A 14,581-nucleotide genomic window follows, 5' to 3' on the forward strand; every position below is an offset into this window, starting at 1 on the left:
GTTGTTACCTCTTCAGAATAGGATGGATGGAAAAATGTGGTAGCTATAAAGGAGAGAAGAGGACGTCATCATAACCTCAATGATTTTGAGAGCAGAGAGTGTAGTTGCAACTTTAATTTTTTGAGCATCCCTGAGGGGCTTGAAATCACAAGGGATACTGGTCAATTGTTTCAGGACTTGGTGAACCATGGATTCCTTGATGGGGGTTGGCAGGAGGTAAAAATGGACAAAGCGCACATGTGAGCAAAGTTGAGGCTTGGGCCAGGGCCAATAATAGGGAGATTTCACTATTACTAAGACAGAAAATGTATCTTGCAAAATGTGAGAGGTAGGAGAGGAGTAGAATAGGGGCAACACGATGAGGACCTAGCAACACTGACTCTGTAACACTGAAGTCTGTGCAGACCTTTCACTAATTCTTTGAGGGCCAAGAACATTAAATACAGATGGGGTTTTCCTTTTTGTGCTTGTTTTTGGGTATGAGGAGAGCCTACTAATCTGCCAGACATGCAGGAAATACATCCCTACTGTTTCGGATTTGTGGAGACGGAGGGGAATAAGAAAGCATAGATGCTGCAAAGAGGAGCGGGCAGGAGGAGAGAAGAATAAACAAGGAGACTGGGTGAACCGTTGCTTGAAAGATGTACGTTTAGTAGGTGAGGGCAAGATTTGATGATCTTGATTCTGCCACCGTTCACCATTCATGTTTTACTTTGAGTAAAACTGAACAGAGCAAACCTTGACTTGCCCCACATCTAAGCCCTAGTAGTTTGCTATATTTTCTATTATGGATGCTCTTGGGGAAGGCCCATCTAAGAGGCCCATCTGACGAGGAAAGGTCATGTAGTCCGTGTTCTTTTGAGGGGGAGTGACAGAACATGTGGGTTGAATTATCCCAATATGTTTGCCAGATTTGCTTTCCTTTGGCAGAACGGATGCCTCTGTACTATATTCTTTGCCCCACCAAAGTGGCAAAGACCTTTCCTTTTTAATTTTGAGTTCAAAGCATTATGCTTCTTGATTTCAGATTTTCCCCTCACCACCTCTATCGACGCTTTGAATGGTTTGTTTGGTGGGCCCCTTTAAGGTGTCGACATCCCTCACCCTGGTCCCCCACCCACTATACTGCATACCATAATGCGTATGATCTGATATGGCATTGTCGAAAAATATCAACATTGCCTCGCTGAAGTCCCCACGCTGAATTCACTCACCAATTATTCTTCTCAGAAGAGACTTCCGTGAAGCTGACTTGGCAGTGTTAGGAGTTCAGAAAACTTACTTTGAGAGGAAAATAATATTATTTAATAGGAGGGGGTATAGCTCAAGTCACTTTAGCTTCTCATCACAAGACGAGGGGTGTTGCCATAGTGGAGGGGTCTGTTTTTCCATTTGTAACATACCATTATGAGGGAGATTTCTCTTTAAAGGGGAATGATATGGGAGAAAAGGTGGCATATGCTTCTAGTTACTGTCCCCACAAGGAGCAGGCTGACTTTTGGGAGGCTGCAGGTGATAAATTGAATACATTTGCAGAGTGTGTTCTATGGAGACCTTAACATGGTGATAGGCCCCAGACAGTGATAAACCCCTGATTTGGGCACTCGGGTAAAGGTTTGAGGAGAGACATAGCAAAGGAACTCTCAAAGTCAACAAACTGGAGGCAACGCCTACATGATGATTGATTGCTGTCTTTTGGAACTGCTTGTTCAATTACACAAGGTGAGACCAAAATCCAGGTCATTCTTAGTGACATTTTCTCAGTGCAATTGGAAAAGGCAGTGAGGGGCTGCTATTACAGTTAACCTCTGAAACACAGTGGCTATGACATGTTTCATATAGGAGGTCTTCTTAGCCTTTTGGAAAGTGTGGAAAGTGTCTCTTTGACGAATTGGAGGAGGGGATTATGCTGAGATGTGCACTTTTTTCATGTATCCGAGACTGGTGGACTTAAACACCTCTGCAAATATTAGACACCTTCACAACCCCAAACCCACCTGAAGACAAGAGCCAGATGCCATGTCCACCCACTTAGAAATCAGGATCTTAAGACACCCTTAAAAAAAGAAAGACGCACAAACACCTTTTGATACAGTTTATTTCTTTAATTGTACAGACAGCATCACGCTCCACCATAGCACGTAGGCTTTCACCCCAATATTGGAAACTGCACATATCCAACTGTTAAGAAACTTGCGCAAATGACTGGCACTACTTATGTTGCCACTTCAGTTGAGTAACTTCGACATACACAAAGTAGAGCACCCATGCATTTGGATTCACTGCAAACTGATGAAGGCCCAGATTCCCCCCAAAACTAGATGCTGTAGGCATTCTACCAGCATATTGCGTGACATGACCCAAATATCCCATTGGATTCCCATTGAAACCTGCAAATGTGTAATGAATACAGAAGAAATGCTCTGAAACGGCTTACTCAACCACACTCCTAACCCACGAACAAGGCCACGAATAGCCAAACTTCCCAACAGCTAACCTAAGCATCACATTCCCATACACTCCACAGATACCTCATCCACCAAGTGCACCCCCCAGTAGCAACCCATCAGATCATGTAGCACCAACCACACTCCCCACTCTTCTTTACATGCAACCCACCATTTGCCAAACCACCCGAATTTTAGGTCCCAAAAACCTTTTGCACTTTTCTAGAGATTGGGGTGGCAAGTCCAAAGTCACCCAGTAGTAAAGAGATGAGGGTCTTACAGGGGAGGGAAGACTGGAGCTATCCCTCGTAGGGCCCTATAACATTCCCCACTGCCCTGTTGGTGTAAGTGGCCCCATCAGAGCAGAGATGCAAGCTAAATGTTATCTTATTTCAGTGCTGGAAACAAAAGTGGAAACTATTGAGGTGCAGGTTAAGGGGCGGGGGGGTCACTGGGGAGCAGTAAGGGGACAGAGGAGGGTCATAGTGTTTTAAGGCTGTTCTGGGTCGCTGGTTTGCACCCCCAAAATGGACAAGTTGAGTATTCACAAGTCAACAAACATTTGCCTTGTTTGCAAGTCACTTTTGGTGAAGTTTGCCCAACTTTAGCCATGGTGCATTACAAAAAGAACTTGCCCTCATAGGACGTGTCGCATTAGTAACAGAACATATCACCTAGGGGGTCACCTCTGGTCTAATACAAACCCACATAGCCCAAACAAATTCACATGCTTTCTCACTAGCACGCACACTGCAATTACTTATGATCTTCATACATCGACACTTTCACATTTTGCCTGTACCTTTACTCTCACTGATTCTCCACACTCGCGCTCCCTATTTTTCAGAATGGCACACCTTGCAAGGCCGCAAATATAGCTGATGTTAGAGTAGAAGGGATGAATTCTCATGATCGGTGTTCACAGGTAATGGTGTTGGTTGCATATTATGGTTGGAGATTTGGTGTCCATTCTGTTGACCACTGGTAGACTGAGTTGCCAGAGTTATGCATCAAGTCTAAACCCTCTACTCCAAACAGTGGGTGCATGAAGATTGGGTGCCCATTTTATCGAAGAAAAAGAATCTTTTATTACGTCTCGAGATGGTAGATTTGACCTCAATTGAGTTCCTTAGCAACATTTCATTTGTTTTCTTTCTCCATTCTTATCTTCTATTTATATTTGTAACCATGGTTGCGTTGATTACTGATTAGCTTATTTTGATGGCTCAAAGGGGTGATTCAGCTGTGTTTTCAGATCTGTGCCCACCAATTAACTTAATTATAATGCAAAAGAAATTAGGACATTTAAAAAATATATATTTTATTTAAAAAGTGTTCCTTTCGGCTGCCATCAATAATGCCATCCAATTCCCTCTTCCTGAACGTCTTGGCCTCACTTGAAGTGCATTGTCGTGAATCGTAACATATAATTGAATTAAATAACAAAATGCTCCATATGTGTTCCAGTAAATACATTGTTTTGTGAACCCTGAATATGTTGCTTTGTGTCCCCTTTATTGTGCTGAAGACTATCATTTGAGGTTAGAAATAAGGTAGTTGGGGATTCAGTTTGAGTTGGTGGTTCTTCTGAATGTTTCACTTGCCTGTGCCTGGCAAGGGATAGAGAAAGCCATCGCCGCAGCGTATTATCCCAGATAGGTCTACACCGATCGCTTTGGTTTTGCATATATTGCGGTGAGCTTTGATGTAAATGGTAACCTCCATTCCATTCTACATGGAATCTTACATCCTGGCCTGGAGCATAAACATGAATTACAATGACCCACCCATTGTAAGCAGAAGATGTAGAGTATGATGCAAGTTGTTTAAAGCTGCTCAAAAGCTGGGTTTTATGTCCACTGTTAGCTAAAGCAGATATAGTGGGTGGTGGGGACCGTTTTGCCAAGCACCCTCGTCGAAACCATCTCTGACTACATAGTTCTAGTAATCACCCAGAAATGTTTCTGTCAAAGGATGGTGCTCTGTTTTCTATTGTACTGGGTCCTCCCTTTATTTTCTCAGCACACCAGGATCTCCCAGCTACCAGATCTTTGTTGTTCAACCTGGATTACCATCACAGAATTGGGAATGGCCATATTCGTATCAGACTTGGCCTTACCATCAAAAGGAGCAGTCCACCCTGAACTGCCGGGCCACATCTCTTTTGCACGAGATTACAAGTGACTGCAGTCATTTTTCAACCACTTTGTTTTGTTAGTTATCTTGGGATCCACCTCTGGGAATACATGTCTCACTCGTGTGACTTATAGCTAACTGAAGAGTCTGTGTTCTACCTCAGTGAACCACAATTGAAGATGCACTGGAAAACTAATGTAGAAAGGTATTATGCAAGAGTGCACTCTCTCTCTCCTAAACTGTTTTCATTGCTTCATTTAAACAATATAAAAATAATGAAAGGATAAAGCACAAACAAATGCCAATGTAAGTTCTTTCCTTTGAATCAGTAGCTCATATATCTATCCCTCTCTTGAATCTTTGGTAGCAGTTTTTGGCCTTAGCCAGCAGGGTTCCAGCAGTCAAGCAAAGGCACACCTTTAGAACGGGTTCTGTCATAGGTGTATGCTTCCATCTCTATCTGCAACTTGTCTGTCTAGCAGAGGTGTATCCACAGAGAAGCGGAGAAGTAGGCACGTATACACCTTAAAAGCATCCAGATGCTGCTTTATTTGTTGATAATAACACTGGACACACATGAGGGGGGTGGGATTAGGTGAGCTGACTCGTGTTTGTGTTTTGCTGGGCAGTTGTTTTCATCAAATAAGTCTGAAAAACCACAGAGCTTAGTTAAATTGTGCTCGAAAGAGAGGGCTATGAGAGTCTTGTATGTCGAATCTGTGCATGAAGGCGCAGCTATCAAAAATGAAGCACATTAAGCTAAAAAAAGGCTCTTAAAATGTACACCTCCACTTCACCCTAAAATCCCAGAAAGACAACTGGGAGGCCAGGGCTCATAGAGCACCTCTACCACCAAGTCTGGTTTTGTTGATGGATCACAAGGTTCAGTGGTCTGTCTCTGATGCCCATCATTGAATTCCTTACATAAAGTGGTGGATCACCACCCCTAACCTCATTGACCCATGCACTGCTACGTTCCTCTCCATCTGTTCATTTGGCTCCAAGGGTCCCCTATTCATGACGTTTGGAGTCCACACCATCGAAATCGGGATCTTCAACACTGAAACCACCAGTCACTGGCTGTGACATTACAGCCTATGACGTCCGCATCTGTGATGTTGAAGTCCATTCCTCCACCAATGTCTGGCTCTACTCTGAAGGTACCAGCATCGGTTTTTTCAACTTCACGTAATATGTCAGCTATGCCACCACCACAACCAATGGAAAAGAACTGCTGGAAGCACACTCCGCATCAGAAGAAGCTTTGGCACCCACAGAAACTGCACAAAAGCAGGAGCAGTAAAAATCACCTGGAAGATTTGGAAGATAATTTAAGGCCAAAGCTAAGCAAAGCAAGATGGAGAAGAGTGTAGAGAGTCTTATGTACTGCACCTCTGCCATTTTGGAGCCCCACTATGTGTGGCACTGCAAGAAGGACTGAGGTTTTGTGTGGAATATAGAGGGAGACAAATGTGATTCTCAGTTAGTCACTCAGTAACTGGTGCACTCCTTGGGGCCATTTGTGTACTTAAAAAAATCAAACCTTGTCCTTACACCGTTTAAGGTAGATGGTGCTCCTTTGGAACTCCAATGGGGTAGACCTTTTTTTTGCAGAATGAAGGATTCTGGCTATTTTGTTTTTTTACATTTCAGCTCAGTAAGGCGAGCGTGGTTCTCGCCATCGAGATCAAGAGGTATCTGGAAAGCATGTCTTGAATATTGGCGATACTAATTCACATGAGGACTATACAGACACACCTTATTGCTGAATATGACCAACATCCACTTTCACCAATTCACTCTGATCATCTCCTGATCCAAACAGCACTCCCTTTGGACATCCTGAACTACTAATCGATCATTATCTGCTTGGATCTTTGCACCCAGACTAACATATCTTTCCTGGTGATATAAAGACCTCCCACTTACAATCTGGCATTCACATAACACTATTTGACTCTTTAGCCGAACCTGTGGCCAAACATCTTTGGCAATTTTAATGTTTGATATGAGTGAGAAAACTCAACTTTGGCCAAAATGCTGAGCTCCTACCTTCCTAGCTTCCACCTGTAAACAGATGGTCAAGGGGGCAACACATTCAGCCAAACATACATTGGATGCATTTTTCTGCAAAGGAATGCCTGACTAGAGCCCCCTCCATCCACGTCCTATGTGGTGGCCACTTCATTGTTGCCACACACGCTCCTTAATTAAAAAGGTCTAGCCACTACCAAAAGCTGGAAGACCCTCAACCCGCAGGAACACCAAAGGTATAATTTCACCCCCAAATCAATGGCTTCCTGATGAATAAGCAGAGAGACTCCGTAACTTTTCACAGAAGCCCTGAACACCCTTGCACCTATGAAGCAGTTAACCCTTTTAGAGAAGTCTCATGGTGGTTCATTCTGCAACTTCATATTGTGAAGAGCCAGGAATGAGACACGGAAACAGTGGACTCATTGTTTTTGGTTATACACTTTTATTGACACAAATGAGGGTTGGAAAATGCCACACTATTCCTAATCTAAGAGATTTTATGCTACCTCAACCAGAACTAATGGGTCTGTCCTTTGTCAAGATGTCCAAACAAATATGTCCTGTTTCCAGAAATCCTATTCTGGCCCTCGCATTCTAAAATGAACTGGTGAAAAGGTATTGTCTCTGATTCTTAAAAACTGCATAAATGTTCCAATCCAACACAAAAGTTCAAATCCAATGAAAAGATTTCCAATGGACAATGTTCACAGTTCTAGGGAATGGATCCCTTCCCTACATTCCTTGTACTAATGTGTAAAATCCCAAAATAAAGAATAGATAAGTTCCTTGAACCCAAGGGGATCTCACTCTGCTCTTGGCGTGTTCACAGTTTGCTGGAAAATAGCTCCCTACCCCAGACTTCTCTTTACCTATAATATAATTCAGATCCAAGGGGTATGTATCTAGGGATTCTCCTTTCACTTTAATACAATTTAGATTTTGGTCCCAGACTTGCAGACCACCTGCTGTCTTGCCTTGCCAGGCTCTTCTTTTCAATTTGCAAAGATTTACAATCTCAAGGGCATGGGTCTTCCTTGAGATTCTCCTTTTCAGATTTATAACAGTTCACACTTCTCAAGGGGATTAACCTTCTGTGACATTCTTTTTATTCTATACTTTCAACACTTCTTTTCACCTTGTGTACTCTACTGCCAGGACTTTATTTTATGACTTTTCCTTTTTATCCACGAAACAACATTAGCCCACTTCTGGCTTATCCACTCTTGTTTCACACAGTTTTTTTTTCAATACCTCTTTCATCAAAGGGTTCTTTGACCCTTTTCCGAGAACATTCCCTTTTACTTCGCAGTTGCTTTTCAGATATGGCATCAACAACCATTTTTAGTTTGCTTTACAAATATATTAAGGTCTTCATTTGCCTCCCTTTGTGTCTTTCGCCTTAGTCTCATGAAGCGGAACACTTTGTCAGACAACCCGGTAACCCTTCTGTCTTCCCTGGGCTTACTGGTTGCTCTCTGTGATCCCTCACTTTGGTTCCCTTCCTTCTGCTTTATTCTTATGGAGCGGCATACACTTGTAGGCATCTCGGAAACCAATCTGTCTTCCCTGGGCTTACAGGTTGCTTTCTGCGTTCCTTCGCCCTGGGTCTTCTCAACTTGCTGGCTCGACGTGTGTCCCGAGAGCCTCTGCGCTCTCGCTGTGCCCCTTTCTGTGGTGTGCGGTTCCTGCGTCTTATATTTTTGGGCAGCGAACCATCTGCTCCTGCTTTCTTTCTACCACGTTTGGGCTCACTTCAACACCATCTGCTATGGCGTGGTTCCCTTCAGCATGGTTCTAGGCGTCGGCACATGTCACGGTGCAACTCAGTGTCTGCAGTTTTCCCCTTTTATCCATAGTAGCGGGAGCTGTTTTAAATTTCCTGGCATCATTGCATAGTCTCCAAAGTCTATACCGTTGCATTGATTAATCGGTCTTCATCCTCTATTATTCCACTGCTGTTTCTCATCTCAGTTGTTATAAAACTGTTTCTTGAATGACGTTCAGGAACTTGATACTGGTCCTCAATGGCAGTGATCATGACTACTGCCTGTCTCTTTCTCGTCCCAGTTGTTTGCATATTGTTCTTTGTGGGATGTTGCGGAATATTAACAGTAGATCTAGTAAGAGGTTGAGGGAGAGTGCTAGAATATGCCATTAAGGCATGTGGAATAGAGAAAACATCCCTAGAAGGGAATGGGGGTATGTGATGTCCTACAACAATGTCATGTCATCTCCCTGAGGGGTACCTCCCCCAGGTGGTTCTCCCTCATAAATCCGCCCCCAGATTCCGGACCGGGTAGCGCTGCCGTCCCTGGCCACATAGGTGAGAGGCTACCTCAGGGAAAGGAATGATGAAATCATCAGTTTCATCACATGACCCTGAAGAACACAAGGATGCTACAATCAGGATGATGACAAAGCATACCAGAAACAGATCTGGCCCTCTAACGCAGCAAGGTCAAGACGCTATTCTATGCTGAACGCATGAAAGCGGCAAGCAACCTGCAGAAAGACATTTTCAAAATCGAGCCTTACACCCTTGTAAAACATTGAGATCTCAAATAATTTCCGTAACAATGTTAAAAATATCCAACAAGTTATAGGCGCTGCTTTAATTGACAGGAAAATGATTCATTTCACAATGAAACCCGTGCAGTAACTGCTCAACTACTCCAAGGCCATCTGAAGCAGACTACTCCAAACTCACGGAGGAGTCCAACAAAGCTGGCAAACCTCTAGATCTTTGTCCACCAGACATATAGATAGACATCCTTACCAAGGAAAGACCAGCATATTGCTAGCATGTACTCGTGAACTGCTCACTGGAAACCAGAATAGTTCCACGACTTTTCAGAATTCTCTATGGTCAATCGCTTCTCTCAAACTCCTTCTGATCAGGATGTCTCCACAAACTACAGACCAATTTACAACATTCCATGCCAAGCTAAAGTCCAACAACATATTGGAGTATGCACACTTAGTTGAAAACCTAACAGAAGAAACAAAACTGCATTTCTTTCAATCTAAGTTGATCTTAAAATCAATGCAGATGCCAACATCACCTTAGCCGGTCTACATCTATATATCTCTCTCTAGCTTTTGTTTGACATGGTTAATCATATATTGCTAATTAGGAGGCTGGAAGAACCTGAAGTGTAAAACACAGCAGTGCAATGGATGTGATGCTTCATAATGGACAGACCAGAACCCATTGAGCCACCTCATTTAAGTTCAGATTCCCACTGTATAGCTTTTGGCAGAACTGCTCACAGCAGAGCAAATATCCCCCCATCAGACTTCAAACACAAAGTGTCACCACTAATCCAACTTGCATAAAACGCCACCCGGCCAATACAATCTAGTACCATGATCAAACAAGCGACCCCTCTAGAAACAAAACCCTTTGTACCCCAGACAAATAACCCCTAGAAACAGACCTCCAATCAGAGCTCAGGGTACTTCCGGCATGCATGCATCAACAAAACTGCAAATCTATCTTGCATTTTCCCTCTCCTTCATCTACCCATCCTCCTTTTCCAGATAGATCTGCTAGAGTGCCTGCAGCCCATACAAATGATAGCAGTGCATGATATAAATCCCAGTTATATAACATGGCCTACTTCCATCCATGCAGCTACACTGACATGTTCTGATCAGTGGTACCAGCAGACAAGTGCCATAAGAAAAGAACTCTAATGTTCGTACTATCTGATCTGAAGGAGAACGTTATGGTAAAAACGCATCTTTTAATTTGCATGATTTACCAGGTGCAAAAAAGTATGGATTGCAAAAAGGTTCATTTTAGAGCAAAATGTGATATATGTGCATTAGTCATATAAACAAATTGTAACAAGTGAGAATGTGACGAATTTTACACCCAGTGTGAAAAGAAAAGGGTAAATTATTCCCATTTCAATACCTTATCTGAAGCCCCGATCAACGGACATGATTGGCTGGGAGATCGACCTGTAGTTGTCCAGCTGCCTCGGCTGATTAGACCAATGTCCGGAAAGGAGGACTGACCTACTATCCTGAGCACACTGCACACAATATCATATCATTACTGTCAGTTCTGTAGCTGTAAAATTATATCTCCATTAAATTCAGTGTGCTTTTATTTGAATTGACAGCAACTGGATCTAAAAATTGACTTTAGTTGAATGTGGCTACTTAAACCTTCACGACACACAGTACTGTACACGTTTTCCTGCATGTGAAAGTTGATAATTCATCAACTGCAAACACTTATTCGTGTCACCTTGCGAAGCAGGAGCGCAGCCACATCTATCCTCTTCCATTTGCTAGCTGAAACTAGGGAATGGGCCTTATGTCACACTGGCTAGTTTCACACTGGCTAGTTTTCCCAAGTCTTTCACGTCTGAGTGAAATGAGTGGAACCAGACATTATACATTATGTCCAGCACAGTCCTGCAAGCAGCATGTTGGAGGTTTTTGCTTATGTTGATTTTACAACCATTTGTCTTTCCAAATGCCATTTGTGTGCATCCTGTAGATGACGGTGCCAAGGTTTCCTTGGGTTTACAACTCTGCAACACAACAACTTGCAAGGTTATGTTCAAGATATTCAAGGATCACCTGCAAAATGTTTGCAGGCTACAAAAAATACCTCGGAAAATGCTCTTTTCCAGAGACGCTGTCTTAATTGTAAGACATATATCCATGTGTTAAAAAGACCACTCTCCTAAATGCATTTCAAAGTGGACTTGCAACAGCCCTAGCCCCTGGCTGTCTAGGTAGAGATCTTCGCCAAAGAAAGCCTGGCACTGTATTTTCACAAACTGATGAACTGATTGGAAATAGGGATTGCACCAAGAGCGTTTAACACTGATCAAGTTAAAACAGTTTTCTAAGAATACCACCTGAACTAACTACTAACCTATCCCAAATATACCTTGCCCCTCCAAGCTCCTGAACGTTTTGTATACAGACAAACCTGCAAACACTTAGAGTGCAACACTGTACTAGATCACGTGCAAGTATATGTCGGACTAATAAGGTGGATGGAGTGCATGCTCTTACCTATCTGGGACGACCTCCAAATCATCTGGCACTAAAGTCACCTCAGCTGTTATACTCTCATCTCTGTGGCTTTGCACACCGTGGATTCTTTTTTTTAAAAACATCTTTTTATTAATTATTTGGAATACATAACAGGTGTATGCATTTTACGTTCGTCGTGATTGCCCAGTGTAACAGTTGATGACATTTGTTCATTTGCATACTAAAGTCTGGATTCCCCCTTTACTACATTTCCCCCTTCCCGCTGCCTACTACCCCCTGTCCCCAAACCCCTAATCAACTACTCCACACCCCATCCCGGAATAGTGCGTGTGCTCCTTTGGTGAGAACGATATTGTAGGCAAGTGCTAGGTGTGCTCAGTTTCTCTATCAGTGACCTTGCTTGTCTCCGTGGTTAGTAGCGTAACATACCGTAACATTCCCACGGGGCGCTCTGCCTCCATCCCCCCCTTCTCTGTATATGTATGGGTTGATTATTTCTCAGAATCTTATTGCTCTGGTCGGGTTGTGTGTTGATACTGACTAGTATATGCCGCTCCTTCCAATTGGCATGTTTTAGAGAGGAGTGCGGCCCACTCGGTAGCCAAGGGTGGAGCCACGTCCCTCCAGTGGATGACCACGAGTTTCCTAGCCGTGAACAGAATGAGCCCAATGAGTTTGCGGACTAGAGTGTCTGTGTGCCATTCGTCAGATTCCGCACCCAATAGCATAACCTCGGGTGAGAATGCAACATCCGCCCCCTTAATAACTCTCCTAAGTGTTTAAGCACGCTCCGCCAGTACGAAGTGATCTCAGGGCATCACCACAGTACGTGGCCCATTGTGCCTGTATTGCTGCAGCCTCTCCAGCATCTATCGGATTGGGCGATTCCCATTTTATGCAGTTAATTTGGGGTATAGTACAGTCGTTGCAGGATTTTATATTGGATCTCTCTGTTTTTGAGATTTGTTGAGTTTAACGGTATAGCTGCGTAGTATTCAAGGATGTCTGGTATGCATTTTTGGACCCCAAGGTCCTCGGACCACATCATTGCAAATGTGTGGTTCCTATCTAGGTTGCTAGGGATCGTCATCCGGTAAAAGGTCCGAAGACGTGAGAAAGATTCTAGGTGTTGTGGCATTGCCTTCTCACACCGAGCGGGGGAGTCCTGTGATGTGTGGTTGTGTATTGTAGCTTGTATCACGTGGTAAGTGAGGCAGTCCCCTTGATCGAGCCTCATCTTTGTGCGTGCAGCTTGGAATTCCAGGAGCGTCCCTTCTTCACTAATGTCCATCAGCCATATATTTGCCCAGTCGCAATCTTGTTTGTGGTGCACTTTCTGTGGAAGCCCGTAGGATAGTATTGCCCGGAGGCTGGACCATAGTAGTGCGTTATGAGTTGGTATTCCCTGTGCGGCCCGAAGTTTGTGCTATTGGGAGATGGGAGGCCCTAAAATCAGGTGTTTTTTAATGGTTGCAGGTAATTTGTTAGGGGGTATGGACAGACACCATGGATTATTAATCAGAAGATTGGACGAAGTTGGACTACATAACAAAATACTACAGTTCATTTGAATTCTTTACTCACAGATGGAACCTAAAGAGGGCAACCAGATGATTTCTGTTCTAACTCATTGAAAATAACTGAGAGTCCCACAGTTAAAGCCTGTCGCTCCTCCTTTTAATTATCTATATGGTCCACTAAGGAGGCTCATAAACCAGGTTCACCTGCTAAAACTATGCAGATGACACTCAAGTCACCTTCAAAATGACAGGCAACGATGAGGCCAACACTGATCTCACCAACTGTTTGGAAAATGGAGCCACTGCAATATTTCTTAAATTGTAACCAAAAGGTTATGGATGCAAGGTTTCAAATTACTCAGGCACGACTATACAACTGCAAAATAAGTCTTCGAGCTGGCAACAATGGGTGCAGTCCACCCCTAACTGCTATACAAATACCCCTTTGCAGGAGAACGCAAGCAACTCCAGACATGTTTGAACGTGGTTGGTCCCAGTTAGTGAGATGTAACTTGGTTCCTAATGGCTCAGCGATCAAGAAGCCCATTTCCAGTCTCTTGTTTGTGAGAGAAACTAAAACCAGAAATTGATGGATGGATGGAAGGTATGTGACCTGGTAGTTCATGCTGGACAACTCCATTTGGAGTGGAACCAAGACTGATTTGCAGATGTTTATTCCCTTTCTGTAATGGTAGAGCAGGCTGTAAACAATGGGATGTAGGGCTGCCAAAAGCAATTGCTAGTGATTGTGATGCATTCAGTTCATCCTGCCGCATTTTAAAATTGTGTTACGTGGTCAGGAGACAAAGGATTATACTAAGACATCTTTCCTTCTATTTTAGTGACTGCACCATGGCGTCTGGATCACCAGATGTGAAGCAAACTCCAGAGGGTGAAGAAGCCAGTGATGAGTGTTTAGGTAAATGTAACTTATTTTTGTATTTGGAAATTGATGCAATATACAATTAATTTAGTGAATCTGCCAATTAGGCCTTTCTATCTGAATATATCTTAACTTTAATATGTACATTGTCTTGCAATGATGAGTCTAACCAGCTCAGAACAAAAAGGTTTGCTGTTTGATTTCGCATTTTGTTTACTTTGGTGTTGTCATCTGTGGACACTTCTAACCTCCAACCATTTGTACAAAATGTACTTATTGTACATGTTCTCCTCTGTGTGACTGCTTCCATTAGGGCCTAGAATGTGTGCAAAGTAACTTAATCTGTGTCAGGCTAATCCTTCAGCCGTATGTGGACAGGTTAGTGTCCCTCTGAGAATTTAAGTGTTTAAAGTATTAGTTTGTCAGTTCTTGTTAATCCCGCGTCCTGGTTTCTCATGACAGCTTAACACAACAAAACCAAATGTAGGGAGCAGGTACACGTTGTGCCAAACAAAGCTTACATGTCTCCTTTGATT

The 14,581-nt window shown here is 43.2% G+C and overlaps 1 protein-coding gene across 6 annotated transcripts in view; it reads left to right on the forward strand.

Moving 5' to 3' along the window:
- LOC138480915 (acrosomal protein KIAA1210-like) overlaps positions 1 to 14,581 on the forward strand; it is a 1,033,315-nt gene that overhangs the window by 358,808 nt on the left and 659,926 nt on the right. For all 6 annotated transcript variants that reach the window (XR_011274164.1, XM_069612715.1, XM_069612716.1 and 3 more), the window contains exon 2: positions 14,005 to 14,081. Coding sequence is in view for 5 of the 6 variants with exons in the window: in XM_069612715.1 (XP_069468816.1) it covers positions 14,005 to 14,081 (77 nt within the window). In the remaining variant the exon portion in view is untranslated. The remainder of the gene's footprint in view (positions 1 to 14,004; positions 14,082 to 14,581) is intronic.

This window comes from Ambystoma mexicanum, chromosome 5p (genome assembly GCF_040938575.1).
Source record: "Ambystoma mexicanum isolate Mex_15411 chromosome 5p, UKY_AmexF1_1, whole genome shotgun sequence".
NCBI lineage: Eukaryota > Metazoa > Chordata > Amphibia > Caudata > Ambystomatidae > Ambystoma > Ambystoma mexicanum.